General features: G+C 45.0%; 2 protein-coding genes across 4 annotated transcripts in view; one reads left to right on the top strand and one right to left on the bottom strand.

The window, feature by feature from the left end:
* Positions 1 to 18,006, top strand: part of GALK2 (galactokinase 2) — an 83,522-nt gene extending 65,516 nt beyond the window's left edge. For all 3 annotated transcript variants that reach the window (XM_084640438.1, XM_084640439.1, XM_084640440.1), the window contains 2 exons: positions 11,544 to 11,745; positions 17,500 to 18,006. In XM_084640438.1, the coding sequence (XP_084496564.1) occupies positions 11,544 to 11,745; positions 17,500 to 17,707 (410 nt within the window). In that variant the 3' untranslated portion in view covers positions 17,708 to 18,006. The remainder of the gene's footprint in view (positions 1 to 11,543; positions 11,746 to 17,499) is intronic.
* The window catches only part of FAM227B (family with sequence similarity 227 member B), a 172,494-nt gene continuing 160,424 nt past the window's right edge, over positions 14,041 to 26,110 (bottom strand). The window contains exons 14-18 of the mRNA XM_084640446.1: positions 22,001 to 22,081; positions 20,709 to 20,783; positions 20,152 to 20,221; positions 18,161 to 18,203; positions 14,041 to 14,882 (exon numbers count right to left, since the gene is read on the bottom strand). Of these exons, the coding sequence (XP_084496572.1) occupies positions 14,869 to 14,882; positions 18,161 to 18,203; positions 20,152 to 20,221; positions 20,709 to 20,783; positions 22,001 to 22,081 (283 nt within the window). The 3' untranslated portion in view covers positions 14,041 to 14,868. The remainder of the gene's footprint in view (positions 14,883 to 18,160; positions 18,204 to 20,151; positions 20,222 to 20,708; positions 20,784 to 22,000; positions 22,082 to 26,110) is intronic.

The following is a 26,110-nucleotide window of genomic DNA, read 5'->3' on the forward strand; positions in this document are numbered from 1 at the left end:
TGTGCTCCATGCCGAACTGCCTGCACCATAGAGGAGCCTCTGTAGGGCCTGGAGGTGGAAAACACGGACCTGAGTGTGTAGACACTTCAGGCCCTGTCATCCTTCCTTCACGGATAGATGAAGAACCCCTACAGGGGCCCAGTGCATTCCTGACCAAAAGAACCTCAGAATCGATGTCCGGAGATTGGTCAGGAAACCCGGGGCCAAGACCAGGGTGTTGAGCCGGTACCAGAGCATGGACAGGACTAGTTGATTAAGCACCAGCGCTCTCCCTCTGAGGGAGAGACATCAGAGTAGTCCCGTCCATTTCCGGAGCAGCTCTATCACCCCGCCCTCTATATTTTCCCAGTTTTCCGGCAGTGAGGGATGCGTGGCAGAAAGGTAAACGCCGAGGTAGAGTAGCAGACCCGCGCTCCACTGGATGGTCTGATGGGAGGAGCTCGCCTGCTGCCAGTCTCCTACCGCCAGGCCAGAGCTGTTGACCCGGGCGGAGGAGGCTGCCAAATAGATGGCCTAGCAAGCCTCCACCTGTGCCAAGTCGCCAGGGTCCTGGATCACGAGGAGCACGTCATCAGCATACGCCAACAGGACCAGCTGCAGCTCCGGCTCCCGCAGCACCAACCCTGTCAACCTCCTGCGGAGGAGACAGAGGAAGGGCTCGATTGCCAGTGTGTACAGCTGGCCCGAGAGGGGGACCCCTGCCGTACTCCCCATCCAAAGCTGACCGGTTCGGTCAGGGTCCAGTTGAGCTTAACCAGACACTCTGCGCAGGCATACAGCACCCGGAGAAAACCCACAAACTGGGGTCCAAAGCCAAACGCCTGTAGAGTGCTCAGGAGGTACCCATGGTCCACCCTATCGAACGCCTTCTCCTGATCTAGGGACAGGAGGGCAAACGACAGACAGTCTCTATGCCCGAGTTCCAAAAGGTCCCAAACCATAAATAGGTTATCAAAGATACGGGACAGTGTAGGTTTGGTCTGGGTGGATCACGTCTGCCAGCACAGACCCTAGCCGCAGCGAGATTGCTTTCACTACGATTTTGTAGTCCGTGCTGAGGAGCGAGACGGGACACCAATTTTGTAAATCGTGGAGGTCCCCCTTCTTCGGCAACAAGGCGAGCACAACTCGCCTGCACAAAAGAGGGAGGACCCCGCTCTGCAGAGACTCGGCCCAGACGGTGACTAGGTCTGGGCTGAGGACGTCCCAAAACACGCGGTAGAACTCCACGGTCAGCCCGTCCATGCCTGGAGACTTATTAGTGGGCATACGATGGAGGGCTTCCGAGAACTCTGCCAGAGTGAGAGGCAACTCTAGCCGGTCTCAGTCGCTTGCGCTGACCATAGGGAGCTCCTCCAAAGCACTCTGCAAGCGCTAGCGTCGGTCGGATCCAGGGAGAAAAGACTTGTGTAGAAGGCTCGGGCCCTCCCACACATCTCCGCCGGTTCCGTGAGTGGGGTGCTGTCTTCTGCCAGGAGGCAGGTGATGTGTTTCTTGGCCCCCCCGCATTTTCTCCAGGGCATAGAAGAAGCGGGAGCCGCGATCCATCTCCCGAAGGAGGCAGATGCGGGATCGAACAAAGGCGCCCCGGGCCCGATGGTCCTCGAGGGCCCGGAGCTCCTCCCGCTTCTCCCGGCACGCTCCGCAGAGGAGCGGGTCTTCGGGGCTGGCGGCCAGACGCCTCTCCAGCTCTAAGACCTCCCGTTCCAACTGCTTTATCGCCACATTTCTCCATCAGCTGGTGCCCCAGGTGTAGTCGCGGCAGAAAAGCCGGGCGCGCACCTTCCCCAAGTCCCACCATCGCCGCACCAAGGGAAAGGCACGCCGCTGCCCTCGCCAGGCCAGCCAGAATTCCCAGAAGGACGTCACGAAGCCCTCATCCTCCAACAGGCTGTTGTTAAAATGCCAGTAGGCCGGCCCCGGCCTCTCCGCGCAGAGGGAGGCTGTCACGGTGGCTAGGTGATGGTCAGAAAATGGGGCCGGCCGAATGTTGGAGGAGTGGGCTCGTGAGAGATGGAAGCGTGATAAATAAATGCGGTCCAACCGGGAGTGGCTCGACCAATGGGCTTCCACCCGGACAAAGGTGAACGTGGAAGTGTCATCCGGGTGGTGGTCACGCCAGATGTCCACCAGGGAGTGATGTTCAACTATCTCCCGGAGGGTGTCCGTGGCGGCTGGGCACCGCTCGATCCCCAAGCGGTCTCGTTCCTCGAGGGTGGTATTAAAATCCCCTCCCTGGACCAGGCACTCGTGAGCATCTAAGGCGCTGAGGAAGGCGGACGCCTGCTGATAGAATTGCAGCCGCTCCGGGCCCGATATCGGGGCATAGACGTTAATGAGGTTAACCACGAGCCCCTCTATACAGACCCAGAGATGCAGCAGGCGACCCTGCATGGCCTCGGCGACCCCAGCACCTCGGGCCGTAGATCGGGGGAGAACAGGGTCGCCACTCCAGCCTGCCGAATCGTGGAGTGACTAAAGTAGACCCTGTCCCCCCAGTCCAGCCGCCAACTATCTTCGGCGGTTGGATCCGTATGGGTCTCCTGCAGGAAAATCAGAGTACCCTCCCTCCTGAAGGAAAGAGAGCACCTGGGACCTGCGGAGAGCCATCCTACAGCCCCGGGTCTTCAACGTTGAGATGGTGAGAGGTGTCATGGGGAGGGCTGGGGGGGATCCTCACTGGCAGGGACTCTCGCATCCCCGCAACAGTCCCTGACCCATCCTATAGGTGAGTAATTGGTCACGGAAGATGCGGACCCACCAGTAGGCTGTGGCATTCTGTTTCCCCGTCCTTTTACCTTCCCCCATGAGGGCCCTTATGGCCCAGAGGATTGGAAAAAAAATCCCCCTATCGCTGGAGAGCAAGCTGTACCTTGTTGCGGGAGCCACGGACATCCTCTAAAAACTTCCACAGCTCTCCTCGCAGCTCATGGTGGGGGGGGGGGTTACAGTTTCCCGGTTGTTCCCCGGCGGGGCCCTTGGTGCAGCCCTGTGGCCCACTAAAACGGGCAAGCAGGGTGCGGACCCCCGACGGGGTGCCTGGTGGGCTGGAGCTTCTAGGCCTGCCTCAAGCCCTGGGGCGATAGGGGGCGGTGGAGGGAAAATAACAGCCCCTAATGGGTCGGGGCAGGAGAACGCAAAGGCCATTCCCTGGAGGTCATCGGTTGGAAAAGGGAAGGAGACAGCCCCGGGGGCGGCGCTAACATTGCAGGAGGTAGACTGGATAAGGGTAGGGGCAGAGGCGAGGTTCTAGGTTTCAGGAGGCAAGCAGCTGGATGGTGGCGCCTCCTGATCAGGCTCGAGGGTTAAGGGGGTGCGGAGGGAGCTCTCAGTGATACTGGGCGCGGGCTCTATGGTGGATTTAGCAGCCACAGCATCAGGAGGTGGATTATCTTCTGTTGGGCCACTGCCTGGGAAGAAAATTGATTGCTCCGCACCAACGGGGGGGGTGCTCTGGCAGCTCGTGTCCCAGCCGCATGGCGCAGGCTGTAACCTGAGCAGGCTCGGTGGTCGTCAGCAGGGTGCCATCAGCGGCCGGGTCCATGGAGGAGTCCAGGGGCTCCTCGGAGGTGGGAGCAGAAGCAGCAGTTAGGGGGAGGGAGCATGGGGAGAAGGGGGTGGAGTGAGGTTGCCCAAATCGAGGTTTGCTGGCAAAAGGTCGTCCTCCCTCTGGGCGACCAGGGTCAGATCTAGGGCCTCGATCTCCTCGAACATGGAGGAGAGGACACTTTCCGTCACCCCGGGGTTCTCCCCGCTGGTACCCGCCACAACGGTTGCCTCAGAGTTCACGGGGGCTTCGGGTAGTGTCAAGACAGAAGGGGCTTCCTCGTGGGTCTTGGATGGGAGGGCCTCCTGGGGAGGGGAGACACTACCTTCCGGTGCTATCACATCTTTCCCGGCTGACACAGGTGGATGGGACGCACTCGTGGGCAAAGCGGAAGGTTTGGCAGCGGTGCCCCCCTTCCTGGTCTTCCAGGGGGGCCTCCGCCTCGGGTAGATGAGGTGGAGCTCGAGCCTTTCGGTTGCCTCGCTTCCCCTGGACTAGGGCCCAGCCCTCCATGGCACCAGCTGGGGGCTGGTTAGCAGGGGTCGTATCAGGGGGTAAAGGCGATGGCTCAGGGACTTGGAGTGGGGGGGGGGACGGTGGGGCGGCATAAGGGAGGGAGGATTCTCCCTGGGGCAGGCTCTCTCCCATGCTTGGTGATATCTCTACCACACCCTCCTCCATAGGCCCCGCCAGATTGTCAGCAGCGAGGGCGGGGCTCTCCCGCTCATCTGGGTGTTGTAGGGGAGGTGCCCCTTGGGCCTGAGCGGGACAGGTGGTGGTCCGAAGAAGAAGGGGGGCAGGTTCAGGTATCGGGCAGCCAGGGGCATCGGCAATGACGGGGCCGGGTCTCAGGGATCCCAGGTGCCCCTCCTTGCCGGGCTAAGGGGCAGTCCCTCTGGACATGCCCTGATGCCCGACAGAGGTAGCACCGGTCTTCCCGTGTAGAGAAATACACCCGGTAATGGGCCCCCTGGTGGGGGACTAGGAAGGACCCCTAGAGCACCTCTTTGTCACACACCGCTGACGGCAGTAGAAGCTGCACTTGCCGGTGGAAGGAAAAGATGTGACGGAGGGTGGGGTCCTTTCAGCCCAATGGGAGAGGGCTGATGACAAAAACAGGTTTCCCCAGGGTGGAAAGGGCGGGTAACAGGGCAGCACTGGGAATAAAAGGAGGGACAGAGGTCAGGACCAGGCGGACGCCCAGGTCCTCTAGTGGCTCTAGGGGGACAAACACCCCCCTACCGCCAGGCACCTCTCCATCGCCTCCTGGGCGGCAGCCTCCAATGCTAAGAAGATGACGACCTTCCCATACATTTTAGAGGCCACCACAATGGCTGAGGGCCCCACCACTCTCGCCAGCGCCCGCACGTAGGTCTCCACGTGGGGCGAGGTGGGCACCAGGAGGCATTGGACACCGTGCTTCCTTGTCATGGTGGGGAAGGGGCCCCAGCTGCTGTTGATGGAGGCGGTGGTTGGGAGAGATGATGAGGTGGCAGGCGGGGGGGCTGCCGCCGCCTGGGCATAGGTCCTGGGGGGTGAAGGAGGGACAGCCGCAGAGCCGGTGGAGGGGGCAGCAGGGAGGGACGCCATGGTTGGTGGCGGGGCCACAGCAGTGGGGGTGGCCCCTGCCACGGAGGGCCTGGTGGTTTTGGCGGGGCCCTTCCCCTCCTTCTTGCCCTGGCCTTTCCCACCGGCTGGGGGGGGCTCCCCTAGAGTCTGGAGAGGCGGTGGGCATGGCAGCGGCAGAGGTCACCCTGGTGCCCTCCATTGCTGATGCCCCAGCGGGGTGGTAGCAGGTGGTTAACAGGAGTTGGGGTCAGGTAAAAAGGAACAGGCTCTGGGATGGGCAGTTCGGGGTGGGGGCACATGAACCACCGTACGCTTGTCCAGAGAGTCCTCTTTGGTTGGCTGGTGCTTCTGGCCCACACAGTGGAATCAGGGCGAGCAGCTAAGTCCCGAGGCAGCTGTTAAACAGCCAGCAATGACGATGGAGGGGGCAGTGATGAGGATAGTAGTGTGGGGGTTAGGAGGACACAGATGGATCGGGGGGCAGCTCCGTGCCACACCCCCTGTGTCCCTACAAACATAGTCACAACACAGTCAAGGCCTCCCCCCACACGAGAGCACAGTTCGAAAGTTACTCAGTCTTAGACCCCCTCCACGGCGATTTGTAGATTGCCCGGGCAGTATTCCTCCAGTAGACGGCTGTTTCTCTGTCTGTTCCGGGCTTTCTCTTTTGCATTCCAGGGATGCCGGAGCGGATGATAAGAAATTCTCTCAGCCAGAGATGGGTCCGCAGACAAACAGCAAGCGGCTGGGTCTGGGGGCTGGGTCCTTCCACTCCCCCGCTCCGGCAAAGCGGGCTGGCAGGTCCCCCCCTCTCTCGGGGGGTGGGAGGGGTTCAGCTGGAGTGGCAGCAGCATCCTAGGGCGGGGGGGGGGGCAGTTAACAGCTGGCCGGCAGCCAGCCAGCACTCTAGCAACAGCGGAGAAAGGAAAAAAAAAAAAACACAAAGAAAAGAAAGCGGGGAGAGTGTCTGGCCCGGTCTGGGGGGAAGCCGAAAGCAGGGGCAAAAGCAAGGAAAGCCCAGGCCAGAGGGCAGCAGCAGGAGAGCAGGCTAAGTAGGTCCCTTTTCCCTGGGTAAGGTAACAGGGAAGATTTTTTGGAACAATCAGGAACCTTCTGGAGACAATTAAGACAGACAGGTTGATTAGAAAACCTGCAGCCAATCAAGAAGCTGTTAGAATCCATTAAGGCAGGCTGATCAGGGCACCTGGGTTTAAAAAGAAGCTCACTTAAGTTTGTGGTGCGCGTGTAAGGAGCTGGGAGCAAGAGGCGCTAGGAGCAGAGAGTGAGAACGCATACTGTTGGAGGACTGAGGAGGACAAGCATTACCAGACACCAGGAGGAAGAGCCTATGGTGAGGATAAAGAAGGTGTTGGGAGGAGGCCATGGGGAAGTAGCCCAGGGAGTTGTAGCTGTTGCCCAGTTGTTCCAGGAGGCACTCTACACAACTGCATTCCACAGGGCCCTGGGCTGGAACCCGGAGTAGAGGGCGGACTCGGGTTCCCCCCAAACCTCCCAACTCCTGGTCCAACACAGGAGGAGTTGGCCTGGACTGTGGGTTCAGAAAAATGGCCAAGCTGAGGGCTGCCGTGAAGCTCCAAGGTGAGCAAATCCACCAATAAGCGCAAGACCCACCAAGGTAGAGGAGGAACTTTGTCACACCATGGTTGGTTGAGGCTCCAATGATCATTCTGTTCTCTTTGTAAAATATGAGTCCACCTGCCAGTATTCTTTTTAACATAGTAAATTATTTTGAGATAGTCCTCTCCTGCACACATCTAAGCTTCCTTGGCTGTATAGCTCTTATCCAAAGACTGTGAATTCAGATCTTTTCCTATTGGTGTAGTGGTGGCTGTTGTTCTTGCTAGGTCAGTGGCCTCCCATTCAGACATAGATCCAGTTGTTAGAAATATCAGTTTTACTGTTGATATTTTTGATTGCATGGCAGAGAATATTTAGATAACCCTAACGTGGAAGAGCTTTCTCCATTACTAGCAGCATATGTCTGGATTTATGTATATCCTTAGTTTCCGAATCCGAGCAGTGCCTGTCGAATATAGAGATGGCTGGCAGCCTAAAGCTTATTTTACTTATACAGAACATCAGACTGGGGGATATGGGGAGGCAAACACTATAAAAAGATTTCGTTAAGCACGTGGTTAATGTTTTTTGGATTGGAATGCTGCTATGCTCTGTCATATCTATGACACTTGTGGTTTTCCCCAAGTTTAGATTTACAACTCTATACTATAAAGAAACAGAAACCTTGCATTTCATAATATCATTTCTTAACTGATATTCAGTTGGCAAAGAGTCATATCTGCAAGGGAGTCTGAAACAACAAGAACACAAAGCCAGTTTCTGTAATTTTGAATGTAATAATTGCTTGAAAGGATAACAGATTATAGTCAACCCAAATGTCAAGTTTGTAGAGTCTTCATGACATGAGAGAATGCTGTCAAGGACAGAGTTTTTGGCTAGCAGCCAGCAGTTAGAAGATCCATTCTAGTTGCCAATACATAACATGATGAGCATAACACAACCACAAAGTGTTTTAAGGTAATCTGGCCAGTAAAGCATTGCTTTACCAAAGGGTGGTCTCTGAATCAAATACAGCCTTTGGCAAGACTTTTACCTTAAAATTGAAACCAGACATGTTTTCAGTTCATTTTTTGGGTTACTACTGTTCAATGGTGATTTACAAGAGTGTGTGAGCTATGACAATCTCTCACGCAACTTCAGATATGCCCTAAACGAATGCACATTTAGAAATCTCCTTGCTGTAAAACAATAGCTTCATAAGAAAAATAATATTTAAAGAGAAATCTCAAAGAATGCTCTGGTTTCTGTGCCCAGCAGCCTTTCCCTGGCAATCGTGAGCACTGAGGAACTATTCTGCAACACATATTGCAAACCGCTACAGAAGCAACAAAAAGATGGAACTATATGGTAAAGCACAGCTCTATTTCTGATTTATCCAGTGCATTCAGAGGAAACAAACCACCATTGCTCAGTGACATTTCCAATGAGATTGAGCTTCCAAGGGACATTCTGGTCTTCCCATTTTTTAAAATCTAGTCTAAAAACAGGTTGTATTCAGAAGGCAGCCATGTGCAATTCATCTTTATTAATTAGTAGTTGAGTTACATAGTAAACAAAGGAATATTCTCACCAATGGAAAAAAGTTGTTCTACCTATAACATAATTTGAGCCCATTTGCTATAATCTGGCTCAGTACTACATCCTCAGCAGCTGTAAATTTCTGTAGCTCCATTGAAGTCCTAATTTACACTTGCTAATTTTTTATTCTGAATAAAGGGAATTAGATATTGGTGATGCTACAGGTAGTGACAGGACATGGTACTGGACACAGTGTGGGACACCACTACGCTGTGCCTGATTTTGGCCACCAGGAAAGCACTGGCTGGAGACTTGATTCACCCTCACAGCCTCAGATCTGGAAGCATGAGTCAGAGGGTTCTACTTTATTAGTGGTGAATCTGCAGATTGCCTGGATCCAAGAACCCACCTGAGAGACCTTTCTTCATTCTAACTATGACTTCGAGTTGGCCTCCAGATTGAGTTCCCTGATGGAACTGGTGAAGACCCTGGCTTTGAACGTTCCTCCCATGCCAAAAAGAGACAGAATCAACATCCACCAGTGGATCTGAATGCCTTAAAAAGAGGAGCTAGATATGTTGAGCCTACATGATCCAAGAGGCCTTGACAGAGCCGCGATACATCTAGATCTGGATCGTTTCCTATACAATAAGGAGATTGACTCTGTGCACTTAGATATTTAATGCTTTTATGAGACTTCTTCCTTAGGGACTCTGAGTGTCTGAAAAAGAGGGTTTGTTTCCAGAGAGGCAGCTAAGAGCGTTCATAACTCACAGTACAATGAGTGGACTACCAGCTGGAAAGATTTCTTCTTTCCTTTGGAGATGAATCTGACAATATGAGACTCTCCAATACAAAAGGCCAAGTGGATACAGCCTCCTCTAAGAGTAAGCTCTCAAAGACTCCTCCCACTGCTTTCTTGCACTGAGACTAAAGACCACACTGGTGAGAGTCTTTAAATAGAATGCCTATCTCCTACATGAGGGACAATGTTTGGAGCCTGAGCACTTTTCTGGATTCACCGTGATATATCTTCTTACTATATGTTCCAGTCTATGCATCTGATGAAGTGGGCTGTAGCCCATGAAAGCTTATGCTCTAATAAATTTGTTAGTCTCTAAGGTGCCACAAGTCCTCCTGTTCTTTTTGCGGATACAGACTAACAGGGCTGCTACTCTGAAACCTGTCCTGATAGGAACCTACACTAAGGGCTAATGGAAACATAACTTTATTTTAAAATGTCAGTATTTGAATACAAACGCTATCTACCAATAAACCTTCTGCTAACTGCAGAGATTTTAATTTACCTGTGCAATCAAGGAGGAGATAATGGTCCCAGTTCTGCCACAGGTTGATTTGTGCATGCCCCCTCTGTCACAGTTCAGGGCAAATGCACTTGTACTCTCCTTGCATGGTCTACCAAGGGGACCCACTCTAGGTTGCTGGCTCTTCAGCCATCACCTCTCTCGGGTAGAAACCCACATCTCTCTACCTCCTGAAGGGCTTTTTTCCCCCCCAGGCTGCACAGTTCCCTGCCTACACTCTGACGTTCCCCGCAAGCCAGACTGCCTAACAGGCCAGCATCTGTGCTTAGCTTTCTCTCCAGAAGCAACGAACAGCGTAATGGCCAGCAGTTATAAGTTACCACATTACTCTTTCTAAGCAAGCACATTTATTCTTAAGGTGAAAGCATTACAGAGAAGACCTATTAAGAACAATACAAGCACCTATGTGCAAGCTTTAAGACTTATGAGAGGTCACCCCAACTCCAACCTTGGGCTCTATTAAGTGTCAGTCCTTCAAAATCCACAACTGAGTTTTTCCTGTGGTTACAAGTTCATAACCATCTCTCATGCAGAACCAGAACCCAGCAGCCATTTCTTTATACAGTTTGGGCCTTTGATCTTGGCCTTTGGTAATAGGTAATTGGCACACACAGACCTTCTCCTCAGGGCATAGCTTCAAAAGGCAGGGTTTTTGCAAAACCGGAATTAGGGAATTTGTATTTACCTGTTCCTAGATATTCCCCAGGAAAACCACTTAACACTTTTATTCCAAAGGTCCGTTCTTGTCTGACACATTGTTCAGTATAGTCCATTGAAGCCCCAGATCTCACAACTGCCACCTCTCCTGCCTCGAGAGGTTACATACAATCCCAGCCAACAGTAATACATAAACCATTCATTTAATACAGTGGACCTCAAAGATACTTAAACCTAATTCAATAAGGTCTCCCCCCAAAATTGCCATATCTGCCCCTAAAGTAGTGGATGTAACTAGAGTGCTTGACCAGCCTTCTAAGGGAACCCACTGAGTGGATGCCATTTCTAACATGACCTTTCATAAGTTCACATTGAGCTATTTCAACTGTAAGTATTCTGTTAGCAAGCCAGCATACATCATATGGAATTGTTTGACAACCATCCTGTATAATTTCTCTTTGGAGCCTATGGGGCAGAACTCTCACATGCCCCTTCTTACCCTGGTTACCCCCAAACCTTTTGAGTGTGAACTTGAGACCTGGGCCTCCCAGTCCCACCTCCCATCTAGTTTCTAGGGAGTGTATGTGGTGCCCTTTTTGTCTCTGAAGGGGTTGGCTGCCCCAACAATGGGTTGACATACCCCCACGGTGCCCCAGAGGTATGACTAGCAACAATTCTTTGGACCAAAGGGAGAAATAAGGTAGGCTGCCTTCCTGTGAGGTGTATCTCAACCATACACTGCTTTTTAACAGCAGAGGGGTCAGGCAATGGAACTTCTTCAAACCTCACATTGACTACAGGGTCAGGGCCTGGGGACTCTGGTGACCTAACCTCAGCTTCTGTGAAGGGAGTGGGAGGATCACTGTTTATATTAGAGCTGGTTTAAAAATGTTTGGCAAAAATGTTCTTTGAGCAAGATTTCTTTCTTATTTAAAAAAAAAAAATCTTATGGACTCAAAGGGTCAGACCAACTCTTAATCTTCATAACGTGATGCTAAAGCACCTTGCAAACTGTTTGCATGAAGAGTTGTCTATCACTTCATACACCTTGTAATTGTTTTTGGATATTCTTTGTAGAACATACATAAAATCATCAAAACTAAAACTATAATAAACACTTTGGTTTGAAATCCCCAAACAGTATTAAAACAGAGCTTTTAAAAAGTGTTGATTATAGCAAAAAAAAAAAATCTTGACCCGGAAGCAGTTTAATATAAATTAAAAATTACAGAAACAAACTTAAATCTTGTAAATTTCTATTTTTTCCTTTTCAATTAGGTACCTGTTAATGAATAATTGTAACATGGAATATTTTCACTTTATTTTAGTTACGTCCTTTAAATTGTACCAGCGTGCTAAGCACGTGTACAGCGAAGCTGGCAGAGTGCTGGAATTTAAGAAGATATGTAGTGAGGCACCTGCCAGTGCACTCCAGCTGCTGGGAGAATTAATGAACCAGAGTCATATCAGCTGCAGGGACATGTATGAATGCAGCTGCCCTGAACTGGATCAGCTGGTGGACATCTGCCTGTAAGTTTTGACAGCAATAAACCAAGAACTCCTCTTTGAGAATATGGTTTGAATAGATGAGAAATCGTGACATCATTAGCTAGTGTAGTTTTAAAATGAAAGAAAAATATTCTTGTCTCTTATCACCAAATTAATCTCCTAAGGGACTTTATATAGTCAAATGTTTCCCTGCTGACATCTGAGTAATGCTTGTCAGATGAAAGCTGCACTTCATGGCTTCATGATGGACTCTACTTCATCAAAAAAAATCTCACAGTAAATGAAGTTGGCTACTACTTTTTTAGGTTTTAGAGTTCATGATCAGATTTCTTAATGTCTTCTCAGTTACTACTTTTAGATTTTATTTCTCCTTGCATATTCCTTAACCATTTCACTGCTGACGACTGCTAGAGCTTCAGGACTGTTAATGCATTCTTTGATCTAATGTTGCCTTGAAATCACAATGGAACATCATGGACTAGCATTTGTTGATGCCATAAGTACATTTTGTCCAATGCAACTGATATACTAGGCAGCAGGAAAGTGGTTATATATTGAATATGTTTTGGATGGACTATGGGGCTGACTAAGTAGAGCCAATGAAAGATCGCTGGCTGTAGAGTCTTGGCCCTATGCAAGGCATGAGCAGACATGCAGTTTGAAGAAGACAAGAAAAAGTAGAAAAAATAAAGGTCTGTCATTTTTAGTTAGTCACAACTAGATGGACACCGCTATGCAAGAAAAAATGTTCTGTAGCATAGAATCCAAAAAGAGAGAGAAGCTTAAATGCATACATGTAGTTAGGATTGTATTAAACTAAAATTATTGGGAACATTTTAATTAGATGGACCAAAATGTAATGTGGTGACTACCCAAGTTCCATCAGATTTCTTTCTAAATGACCAACAGAAGAAAACATGCGGAATGTAACAAGAATAACTGAACACTGAACCAGACTTCAGAGTATAAAATTATTTTTGGAACTACGTCCATTGTATGTGACAAAACTTATTTGTTCACCATTCACTCCATCCATAAGCAACATTAATGTATTTCAATTTTTTCTGGATTTAACATTTAAGGATAAAGAGTTCTGCAGCTACATTGTTACTTACAGTTGATTATGCAAGTTGATCGACACAAACTTTTATTTTATGGCCAAAATTTTCCAAAACTGACCAGTGATTTTTGGGTGCCACAGCTTTTAGGTGCCAAACTTGATACATCTTGAAGGGGCCAAATTTTCAGAAAACGCTGAGCATTTGTCCTCTAAGGTCCCTTTTAAGCGGTCTTAAATTGGTTACTCAAAAACAGAGGCACCAAAAAATCTCTAGTCACTCTTGAAAATTTTGGCTAACATATTTAAGATCATGGGTCAGCAACTGCATAAATTATGTTGTCTTTACTTACAGTGCTATACAGCTGCCATGTAACTTTAAAAACCTTTCCAAAAATACGTTCCATAGCATTGCCTCCTCACAAGGTTTAAACTGTAGAGAATAATCTGCATATCCAGATGTTTTCTGTTTTGCCTAGATCTTTGTTTTAATATATACTCCCTGCCAAGAAAGAAAGAGATCCCTACTGACTATGGTTTGGAGCATTGAAAAGTTTAGCCACTAGTTGGTCAACTATTTTTGCAGAGAGAGAGTAGACTTGTACTTTCTGTAACCTGTCTGTCTCACATTGGTAATGGCTGTTTTTCCTGTTAGTAGTTTAAAGCAGAAGGAGCAAATAAAAGGAGAGATTTTTCAAAAGCACTAAAGAGATTTAGGGGCACAAGTCCCATTGGAAGTCAATTGGACTAGGGCTCTTAAATCCCTTTGGAGCTTTTGAAAACCTCAAGTCCCTAAACCACTGTGGATAATTTTCTTGCTACCCCCTATTCTCCATTTCTTAGTGGTACGTGTGCTATTAAATTAGCTGTTGTCAGCCTTGCCTCTGACAGCTAGAGAGGTCTTATTTACAAGAGGATACAAATTTTTACAGATGAACATACATTGCTGTTTCTCATGCAGATCTACTGTGTCAGTGTTACTAACTTTTGCAATTTTATTACAAGTCTCATCATAATTAGTGATTTTTATTAAATCCACAGCTCCTGGAATCATGGAATTATGTGAGAATCTCAGCTTTTGTTTTAAAGAAAAGTTTATTGCTCTCATGGTTACTGAGGAAAGTGTGAACACGTGACTCAAGTGCACCCTAGTCTCAAAAACCAGAAGACAGTTAAAAAGAAAAATATATTTTTAGACTCATGATTTTTAAGTATTCTGTTCTGTATCTCACAGCATTTGCAGTTAGTCAAATCTGCATTGATTTCAATGTGATTGGAAAATCTAATGGCTGCTGTGTCTTGACTGGCATGTCCATACTCCAAACCACATCTTTGCTGATTGTTTCCATCTTTGCACAACACACAGCTGTGGACAGTTCTGAATGGGAATACGTCCAATACGCTGACCAACAGAGCGTTTTTTGCTCACCTTAATTTCCTGATTTTAAACTTCAGTTTGAATAAACAGTTCGTTCTTGCAGGTCCTCATATACATTCTGTTATGTAGCGCATATATGGGAAACTTTTCAAACTTGGGTGCCTAACATTAAGTGCCTAAATCCATCTTTAGGCACCTAAATAAGTAGCCTGAATTTCAGAGGTGCTGAGCACCAACAATTTCCAGTGACATCTGTGGGAGCAACTGGTGCTCAGCACCTCTAAATACTGAGCCATTTGTGAGGTACCTAGAGATTTAGTGAGGTTCCTAATCTTAGCATCCAAATTTGAAAATGTTGGCCACATTATTTTGAAGCACAGTAGCTTCAGCTCTAACACACAACTCGTTTCTTTTTAAATGATCTTTTATTACATTTTTAAAATGACTAAGTATAACAGCAGATCATAGGATATGACCACAGAGAATTATTAAATTAAATGACTCAGAATAAATCTGAAGATATTTAAATGGCATTCCACAATACAAAGCCAACACTGTATCTGCAGCACAACACTTTAAAAACTAGGTTGCATCCCAAGTGAATTTGAGCAGTTGATTTAGTTGCTTTAGAGAACTGGATTGAACCCTATGAAGGCAAGGGGAATCTTTCCATTGATTTCACAGGAAGATGGATTGGATCCTGCTTGATTTAAGAGGTTGCTTCTGTGGATCAAAGAATAAGAGCAGCATACAAAAAGAATTATGAAATTGCAAAGAAATAAAATAAAGATTAGAAATCAAGAATGAACAGATAATTGAGTCAATATGTAGGATAGTGCCCCTCAATTTAACACACGCACATAGAGCAGGTCATGGATTCAGAAAAGCACACATATTCAAGAAAGCACTTAAGCATTAATTTCATTTAAGCATGTCTAGTGAATCACGTGTAGCTGCCTTCCTCAATCAAGGCATAGGTGCTGACTTCCCCTCTTTCCCGTGGGTGCTCGACGCCCCCCCCATCTGCCCTCGGCCCTGCCCCACCTCTTCCCACCCCCAATCCAACCCCTTCCCCCAAAGTCCCTGCCCCAACTCTGCCCCCTCCCTGCCCCTATTCCAACTCCTTCCCCAAATCCCTGCCCTGGCTCTGCCTCTTCCTCACTTCCTCCCCAGAGCATGCCACGTTCCCGCTCCTCCCCCTTCTTCTAGGAGCGTTTGGGAGCGGCTGGGTGGGAAGCGCTGGGAGGCAGGCGGAAGAGTGAGGATGCGGCGCACTCAGGGGAGGAGGAGGAGGGGCAGAGGGTGAGGGGAGCTTGGTCACCGGTGCGTGCAGAGCACCCACTAATTTTTCCCCTTGGGTACTCCAGCCCCGGAGCACCCATAGAGTCGGCACCTATCAATCAGGGCCTAAGCAAGTACGATCCTAGCACCTTGAAACATTAACACAGTGGTTTTCAACCTGTGGTCTGCAGACCATTAGCAGTCTAAAATTTCCAAAGGGGTCCACGCCTTCATTTGATTTTTTTAGGGGTCCGCAAATGAAAAAAGGTTGAAAAGCACTGGTTTAACATAAGTAATACACATGAGACGGTATCCTAAATTATTAAAAATTGGTCCTCATTCACTATTATATCGTTATCATGCCCAGTTTCATCAGCCCTAGCCTGTGGTTGTCAATGAAGAGAATCTCCCAATGTGTAGATATTAGAAACATATCAAAATTATTTGATCTAGACAGTGGGTTGGAAACCTCATGACAATGGATTCTCTGGTGAGTTTTCTAGTTCATCCTGTTTTTGTGGCATTTTTGACTCAGAGGAAAACTTCTCATGGTGTTGTCCTGCTCCTTCTGGATTTGGCTGGAGCCAGGCAATGCAGACATGCATTCCCTATGTGGGAATTTTTCTCTTTAAGAACATTTAGAAATAAATTGTAATAAAATAACGAAGGTCTTTCTATATTGGTATGAAGAACTTGAAAACAACAAATGGAATAATAGAAAACAACCATTACTAGTGTGTTAATACAAACTAGTGTGGTATTTTGTCACATGAAAGACAGAAGGTGCACACTTAGGACCAGATTCTGAGCTCAGTTGCACTGTTGTAAATCCACTCAAATCAAACAGCTTTCAACTACCTGAAGGGAGGTTCCAAAGAGGACAGAGCTAGGCTGTCCTCAGTGGTGGCAGGTGACAGAACAAGGAGCAATGGTCTCAAGTTGCAGTGCAGGAGGTCTAGGTTGGATATTAGGAAACACTGTTTCACTAGGAGGGTGGTGAAGCACTGGAATGGGTTACCTAGGGAGGTGGTGGAATCTCCATCTTTGGAGATTTTTAAGGCCCAGCTTGATAAAGCCCTGGCTGGGATGATTTAGTTGGTGTTGGTCCTGGTTTGAGCAGGGGGTTGGACTAGATGACCTCCTGAGGTCTCTTCCAACTCTATTCTAGGATTCTAAACCAGTGTAACCAAGGTCAGCTACCGGCTCTTAGGGTATGTCTATGCTACCCGCTGGATTGGCGGGCAGTGATCGATCCAGTGGGGATCGATTTATCGCATCTAGTCTAGATGCGATAAATGGACCCCCAAGCGCTCTCCCTTCAGCTCCAGTACTCCACCAGGGCGAGAGGCAGGTGGAGTCGATGGGGGAGCGTCAGCAGTTGACTCACCGCAGTGAAGTACGTCGACTTCAGCTACGTTATTCACATAGCTGAAGTTGTGTAACTTAGATCCAAACCCCCCCCCCAAATGTAGACCAGGCCTTAATTTTTGTTTTTAAGGCAGACCAGATGGCGGAGTGATGGGACTCTTAGTCTGACTTTTTTTTTGAGTTTTGCAGTACTTTTCCCTTACTAGCACTGGAACTAGTCCTGCAGAAGTCCCTGAATCTTCAGAACATGTTATGTCTATACTGAAAAAGCAGAAATGTATAGTGTGCTGACACTGCCAAATTTGAAAATGTCTCATATGAACAGACCCATGGCAATTAGTGCATGAACTCTCCTTTATTTTTGTCATGTCCTCCTGTCTTAACGTCTGGTGTTTTAAGACTATTGCTACTTTCTTCACCTCAGCTATTTCAAAGTCTTTAAACATTCTGAGAGAGGCTTATTTTTGCACTTGATGGAAATAACTACATTGCAAAATTTAAGTTGTCCAAAACATTCAATGCACATAGAGTTCAAATGTCTCATTAGACCAAGTGTGCCTAGTGTGTTCTAGTTTTGAAAACTAGAAATAAATGTGTCACATATTCACTGTGCTCTGTAGGCAGTTTATGTATGATAAATGATCTCCTTTGATATATTGCACTCAATTTTTTATTATTGTTATTATTGTAGGCAGTTTGGGGCCATCGGGTCACGCTTGACTGGAGCAGGATGGGGTGGCTGCACTGTGTCAATGGTGCCTTCTGACAAGCTGAGTACCTTCCTCACAAATGTGAAAGAAGCTTATTACAAAAGCAATGACCAAAGGTTAGCTTTGGAGAAGAATAGTCTGTTTGCTACCAAACCTGGAGGTGGAGCTTTGGTTTTTCTTGAGGCCTAAAGAATGTAAAAGTTTCAAAGAAACTATGTTGGGCATTTGGGAACTGGCAGGACTTCCTATGCCACAGTAAATTAATCCCTTTTCTGTTATGTATTATGAGCAGTTGCTATTATCAAGATACATTTCTGAAGAAACAATTAGAAGAGGTTTCTTAGGCTTTATAAAACATTTTTCCATACTAAAAATATCCTTCCAGCAACAAGCAGCCTAAATACTTATTTCTCTCTGGATTATACAATGTAAAGGTCGATTTACTAAAATGTATTCATTTGAAAAATGGAACAAAGCAGACAATTCAAATAAAGAGGAATACTTTTCTTAAGGAAGTCTTTTTTTTTTCTTACCTTGATATCAGTTAAAAAAAAAAGAAGTGCAATTGAATAGAGTTATTTCACTTTATAAACCCAAATGAGGTAATACTCAACCCCTGCTTTAATGTGGGGGTTTACTCACTTCTTCCACTGCTGGATGGTTTCTTGTCCCGTGTTGCAAATTCCTGTGGAAAACAAAGAAGCAAACTGAACTGTTAAGGGAATTGCAAATGTTTTGCTGAACATTGAAACTTTTGTAGGATTCTCAATGAGGAAAATATATGCTATTTTTGCAGTGTAATATTAGAGTAGCGCCTGTAGACCTCAGTCAGGGATTAGGGCCCCATTGTGTTAAGTAGTCTGAGCTTGTTGCTACTGTTTAGAACGCAGTTAGCACAGTATTTTTACAACATTTGAGACAACTGCCAACTCTTTCCAAATCCTGAGGAAGCTGAGTGACAGGCTTCCTGGTTTCTTGGCCAGAGTGAGTGCTATCATAGCTATCATGAAGGCTGAAAGAGCTACTCAAGTCTGACTCCTCTCTTCCACTCCATAACTTTCTCAAAAATTTTCCTTCTAGGCTAAAGTTTCTCTTGCTTGGTCTTAGCCCAACAATGACATTTTGGATTTTAACAAAATATGTTCAACTATTTTTGAGTTGTGTATCATGAAAAAGATATTTCCCTTAAACTACCAAATAGCCAGGCAGACTTTATGGTGCTCAGACAACTCAAAAACAAATTATTGTTAATCTTTCTATGTGTTTGCAGAAATTTGGCTCACAAATGAAAAAGCTACAAATAATTGAAAGTTGCCTATTGACTATGGATAGAACTTAATTTCTTTTGTTCTTTGACTGCTCATTGAGGAAAAGATCCTCTCACCAATGCCAAACCAAAGTAAATGGGCTTGGTGGAGGGTTGGCCTCCCTGGGAGAAGGGGCTGTGGGGCTAGAGCAGGTCTTGCAGATACTGTTGGCAGCCTGAGGGCTGCAAGAGTAATAATTAATAACGTAGCATCTGCAATCATGCTCCCTCTCCCCCGCCGAGAAATGGTTAGTGGCTCCAGCCTAGTCTACCCATGCCTTATAGTGGCGAGGAAGGAGCCTCTAGGAAATTTTGCTCCATAGTATGCAACATTCTTGCTCCCTGCCCTGTGTAGTGGAACCTTGGAGGTTTTCTGGTGTTAGGACCCATGCAGCCTTGAAGGCCCTAGCAAGATTTGTCCTTGTGTATATCTCTAGATCTACACAAGTTTGACTACAGAGATCTGCATTCAAATACACATCTCTCAGAAGAGATGCAGTATGCATTACCCAGACTATCCCAGGTGAGGAGTGAGTTCTGGGATGCTTCTGACCCAGTGAAGGTGGGGTTCCAGATTTGAACAGAGGCCAACACATACTTCCAGACCTTCTCAGGAGTCTCACTGGGAACATGTAAGGGTAACATTAAAAGGTAGGGACTTCTGTTCTTGGGGTGTCAGAAACAAACAGAACACTGGGGATCAGGGAAATAAGCTGATGGTTCTCTGAGGAAGAAAGACAAAGGTTTAAGTCAAGGCATCTGGAGAAGAGGAACAGAACAATGAGATTGTGGGGAGATGAGTTAGAGGGATCTGGTTGGTAGGAGGGCAATGAGGGATGTGGATAAAAGTAGGGAGAGAAGCAGAATTCCTCAGAAAGGTTCTAAGCTTAAAATAGGCCTCCTCTATGACTGCTCATAGGAGCTTACATATGGGTTATATGCTATTAATGTGTAGCAAATGTAGAGATTTTCAGCCAGACCTGCAAACATGGCAGGTAGGGATCTTCCAGAAATGGCAAGATAAACTCAGAGATCTCTAAGAAAGAATAATTTGGCATTTAGTTTCCAAATTACTTTTCTCTGATCTCATTTATTACCATGTTGCCAGAAACCTTTGGAGGAAATCAGTTATTATTTATTTTCCTTTTATAAGTACGTAACAGCCACCATAGCATATTATGCACTGTACCATTCAAAGGCCTGCTTTTCTAATCACTTTCTAATCATTATGTATGCCCAAGTCATCAGAAAATCTGGATCATATTTTTGAAATTTGGAAGGAGACCGGAGAGACTGTTCTTATTACTGCATTATTATAATTACATACCAGTTCATGCATTAACATATCTGCATTCAGCCTTAGTTCAGAGGGATTCTTGCAGGCGCTCTCTGTTAGTCTAGAAACAGAATAAACAATTTTTTTGCATCAGCAATATTTTTGTTAAAGTTGGGCATGACATTTTTTGTAGTTTCTGAATGTCCCCAAATATGTGGAAGTAAGTTTTTATGGTGCATCAAGCTGCAATAAGTTTCATAGTTGGGCTATCATTAAGTCTGTTAACAGATACCTTTATGGATGAAGTAATCATAGAATCATAGACCTATAGGGCTGGAAGGGACCTTGTGAAGTCCTCAAGTCCAGCCCCCATGCACTGAGGCAGGACCAAGTAAACGTAGACCATCCCTGACAGGTATTTGTCCAAACTGTTCTTAAAAACCTCCAATGATAGGGATTCCACAACCTCTCTTGAAAGTCAATTGAAGAGCTTAACTACCCTCATGGAAAGGTTTTCCTAATAGCTAACCTAAATTTCCCTTGCTGCAGATTAAACCAATTACTTCTTAGGGAAACCCCTAAAATGTTGTAAAATGGTTAAAGCAAACCTTCTAAACTTCTGGTTAATTTCTTTTCTCCGCTTTTCTATTTCTGAAATATCTTCTCTACACTTATTCTGAAATCTGCAAAACCAAAATTGAGATCATAAAATTATTTAACTGATTTCAATGGGAATTCAAAAATACTCAAATTGCACACATAAATGTACTCAAGCATTTTATGCAGTCACTTAAAAAATGAGAAAAGGGAATTTTTAAGTTTTATTTGTTATTTAAAAGAGAAGTTGATGAAACTTTATGGTTGGTATTTTAAAACTTCTCCAGTGATCAAAGAAACATAGCAGAAACAAACTATGTGAACATTAAGGGTTAGAAATAAAAATTGACAATGAGTTGGGCTTTTATGATTATAAGAAAACATTGAGCTCTGTTAATTATTGAAATATGGGTGGTTAGGAGAGGGACCACAAAGAAGGGGAAAGTTATACATGTTTGAGGCCCATCCTGTTGCCTTACATGTGAAGAAATCTCTGCATAACAATAATAGTAAAACTAAACATCCCCAAAGTGCTATGCAAACATCTAGTAAAGCAGCTACTACCCAGAAAGCATGAAGAAAACCTCAGTGTGGATGTGAGTTTCTGGCACAGCTCAGACTCCTGTATGTGCAGCGACCATGTTTAAAACAAGGAAGTCTTTCTAGAATCGTGTTTCCTTAAATCAGCTTTTTTTCTGACTCAAGGTGCAAAATATTTTCTGCACTTTTTTAGCTAAAAGAACTCAATGTACATATTTAAAGTAGTTTGTTTTTCAAAAAATAACTGAGAACTTGAGCAGTGGTAACGCATCCTAGTAGTATGCGTTGTAGGTATTGGTGCAATACAATGGACGGTTTTTATCTTAATATAATGGCTATGAATGTAACAGTCAATGGCTGCATAGTGAGTTTAATCCTACTGTGCAATAGAGATCTAAATCTTTCCAAAAAGGATTTATAGTAAAGATACTGCCAGACTTTTAACTGCAGCAGCATTGCCTGGTGCCATATTAATACTCTGTATTATCTTAATCCTACTGACAAGCACTTCTCCAGCACGGTAGTCACTGGTTTCATATCTTTTGCATGTGGGACCTGCTCTCGTTCCACTTTGGAATCAAGGGGAGTTTTGCCATTTACTTCAATGCGGGGAGGAGGTAATCAAATCTGTATTTTTGACATGTAGTATATATGTCAATCCAACAGACAGTAATTATTTACATACCATCTGAAGAAAGGGATAGTATCCAGACTGGTATCACTCTAATGCCCACATGTATTTTAAAAACTGCTTTAAACTTACACAGTATAATCCTCCCGGAATTCCCTTCTGAGCCTTCGTGTCTCTTTAATAACTTCTTGATAAGTTGGAGCAACTGGTGTGCTACCATTCCAGTCAAGTGAAAAGACTTCTATTTTCAGACATTTTGGGAAGTTAGTTGGTATGCTAATCCAATCAAATTTACAGAAGGACAAAATCAAACAAAGTTACCCCCCAAAACAACATTCAGTTCAGATCGGTGGTGTTATAAAAAAAATTACAATAATCAAACATGACTAGTAGTGAATTATCAGTTTACATATATGAAATGTATGCATCATCAGACAACTAAGTGAAATGAACTGTAGAAAGGATTCCTACTGAGAAATCAGAACCCACAAAAGCAGACTGTTATGGTTCAGCATTATTCACACTGTAAACTAAGCATGTGGAATGTTCAATTACATAATAAAAGTTTATTTCATGACAGTTACAGGACTGGTTAATGGTAGGATGGCGCAATATAAAAAACTATGCCAAAGGAAAGGTGATATTTTAATTGGAAATTGGGCTCTGTGACATAATTACACTAAACCAGACTGATGGATATTCTGTGTGCTTGTGGTTGTCAGGCAGACAGAGGCAGCCAGTCATCCTGTCACAACCCTGTATTCTCAGCTCTTTTGTTTTAGCTATTCTCCTTTTGCCATTCCATTACCAATAACACAAAGACAAAAGATTATCCCTACCCTGGATCTAATCCCTTAATATGTGCCCTCTATTTCTGGTCTCATGTCAAAGAACAATTTTCAGGTAATGATCTTCATGTTCCATGAAGCCTGCACTTCTAGACGATAGTCTGATTGACCTTCCTTTGGATTTCTGTGTGGATTTTAAACTGTTAATTAACAAAGGAAAAAAATGAAATTACACTGATGGAGAGGGTCTGTTCATAAGAATGCAAGGAAATCTTCATAGCCTTCAGTTTATCCTTGGACTTCACCTCTGTCTATCAACCTGGTTCACTGCAGTAAGATGACAACTGCCAGGAAGCTGGTGGAAGCATTGATCTCCTCCATGTTGTAGGGCAGTGGTTCTCAACCCCCCCCCTCCCCCGTATAACTATTTTAAAATGTGTTTTTAATTTAACACTATTTTAAAGTGATATTTGTACGTTTGTTAATAGCACTTTTCACAGCAGACTTGCTAGCTTGCTGGGAGGCGTACTAGCAACATCTACTTAATAACCTTGCGACCCCTTGAGGGGTCGTGACCCCCAGTTTGAGAACCTGTTGTAGGGCTTGATCCTGCCACTGACATCAATACCCCCCCACGATGAGCTCCTTATTACAAAGGGACAGATTCTGCCACCCCTATTCACACTGAATACTACCCAACACCTTGCCAGTCTCATTTATTTCAGTGGGACTGTATTACTCAGCATGAATCTGGCCCTAATGGTCTGAATTGCTGTTTCACTCTAAAGTGATTGATAGTTTTTGTTAGACTTGCTGCTTCTGCAGAGATTTGTTCCTTGGTTTTACTTCAGTGGCTCTTAAGTACAGGAAAATGCCAAGATAGAAGGAAAAAATAAAGCTTCAGTCCAAGCCCTTGGAAAGATTCCTGAGGTCTGCTCCAATGTTTTAAGCAGTAAAATCAGCAGATGAACATTCTCTCACTTGGGGTGAAATCCTGGCCTCCTTGATGTCAGTGGGAGTTTTGCCATTGACTTCACTGTAGCCAGGATTTCCTATTCAGTTCCTGGCACTCAGTACCTCGCAGTGCAAGATTCCTACCAAGAAAAATGTGCAAAATGAGAGTAAAAATATTATCAAGTGTGGCTGAAAGTATTAATCACCTTTCAGGTTCATTTATCAATAAAGTATTCTCCTTAATCATTAAAATGTTATGGAAATTAAAAGTAAAACCTTGAGATTACTTGGTATTTAAGGATTGGTGGTTGATGTAGAAGCAAGAAATGAGATGCGTCAAACGCTTATTGGGTTTATTTACTAGATTTTAAATTGGAAAGAATCTCAGATAACAGGCAAAAAAATCTTTCTACTGCACCCCCAAATTAAAATCAATCAGATTATTTAACTTTCTCAATATGCATGATGAATTGATCTTGGCCAGGAGAATTAATACCTGGGAGACCATATATATTAATATTGAAGAAATAAAAAAGAAAATGTACCTTCTGTCAGATGATGATCTTGGCACATCAGACACAAATAATTCAATACAAAAGTTACTTACAGCTGGAACACACTGGTGCCCAAGCAGCTGTCTTCTTTCCAGCCAAGTTGGGTGTGATTTTGGATGGGAATTAAAAATCTTCTCTTTGACAATGATCAAAACAAATGGTTTCTTGACTTCAAATTAGTTATTCAAGGGATCCTGAAGCAGATTTGAACACAAGTTGTAGTGCAGTTTCCCTTGAAGCTATTATTAAAGACTTTCTCTTTGCCTGATTAATCTAATGAAGTTAATTTGTTTTCACTGTACAGCTACTTCCTGGTGCCCTAAGTGATCTTTTTAGATATGTTCTTTAACTCATTAACTTCTGTTTTTGGTCTTGGATGACAGACATCTTTAATTTTGTTGGTCATGCTGCTTTAATTTTTTTGTGATTTTTTTCATTGCTCAAATATCAATTACAGATCGAATTAAACTGTTCTGATTAATTGTTGGAGAACTCTTTTCCTTTCCCCTAATTGAATGTGTGTGATTAGAATCTTTCATTATCTTCCTTTCTTCTAACCTGTGTTTTCCCCTTCCTGTAGAATATTAAGATGTGTTTATGGAATCTGATTTTTTTTTAAAAAAGCTTCAAACAAATATATGAATAAAAAATGCAAAATGATCACAGTATAGTGTTCCTTATATGCAAGTTATATGATGGCTTCTCTCTGAAGAATTTAGACAGAACTGGGTGTGGAAAACCCATTCTTGAAGAGGAATTTAGACAGCCATTTTTGAGAAGAAATAGGAACTGTACAGGCTACCAGTCTTTTTGAAATTCTACAGAACCTAACCTCAACTCCCTTACTTCCATAGCTGAGTTAACAACCACACTAAAAAATAGGAAACAAAACATATCTGAATCAAGGGACTCTAGTAAGGATTTACAGAACTTCCTTAAAATTAAGTTAAGGTTACATAGTAGAGCCATATACTTGATCTAAGCCAGATATTAACTATGACCTCAAGGAACTTAATCAGGGGGGCTGAAGACCAAAAAAAATACTATTACATTGCTTTTAAAATGTTTTATGGCAAAAGCCTGAACCCTGAGGGTATTTTCAACTAAATTCCTGTATAATTCTTTATGGAGGAAATCAACTATGTCAACAGCAGAACAGATGAGTTTTCAAAACCTTTTTCTTTAGGTCCTTCTTCTCACAAGCCCATCTGACAGAGTGAAAGGTTGTGGACTAATGTCCTGGGGAGGGCTTTGTTTCTTGGTGGAGGTAAACAGATGCACCTGAAGATCTGTAACTCAGAAAAGGCTAATGGGGAGGTGATGGGCCACTGTTGAAGCTGACTTTCAGTACTTCCCAGCAGGGAAGCAAGATGCCAGCTTCTTTGAAAGAAGCAGTTACTACAACCTTGCTCCAAATAAATAAAGAAAAAACTCTTGATGCTGACAAACTGTTCAGTTATTGCCCTGTTGCAATATTCAGAGTGTTCAGATTTCCTCGATTCCAGTCAACTTGTTTTTTGGACTGGATGTAGCATGGAAACTTCATTGATCTTGCTGCTTGATAATCTCGGTATCCAGGCTCACTCTCTTAGGTCTGTCAGCTATCTTCTTGACCTTTGACCACGGGGTACTATTCATACAACTGTGGACTCTAACTGGGGTAGATGGAGTGACTACAGGCGCAATCCACAAAGGTAATTAGGCACCTACGTCCCTTTGGTAGGTATCTAAGTCACATTTTTAGGCACTACTAAACTGCCGTTTAATTGCTTTCTAACCCTGTAGGGGCCTAAACTCACTCAGCACTGACATTTTTGCCTCTTGAGTATGCGCTCTGCAGCTTTACTCCAGGTATCTGGGCACCTATCTTCTGTGTAAGGTCCTGAGCGATTCACAAACTGGGAAAGATAGCTGTTTGGCCACAGAAGCTGTGTGCAGGTGCCTGA

The sequence above is a fragment of the Lepidochelys olivacea genome, assembly GCF_965140295.1.
Source record: "Lepidochelys olivacea isolate rLepOli2 genome assembly, chromosome: 10".
NCBI lineage: Eukaryota > Metazoa > Chordata > Testudines > Cheloniidae > Lepidochelys > Lepidochelys olivacea.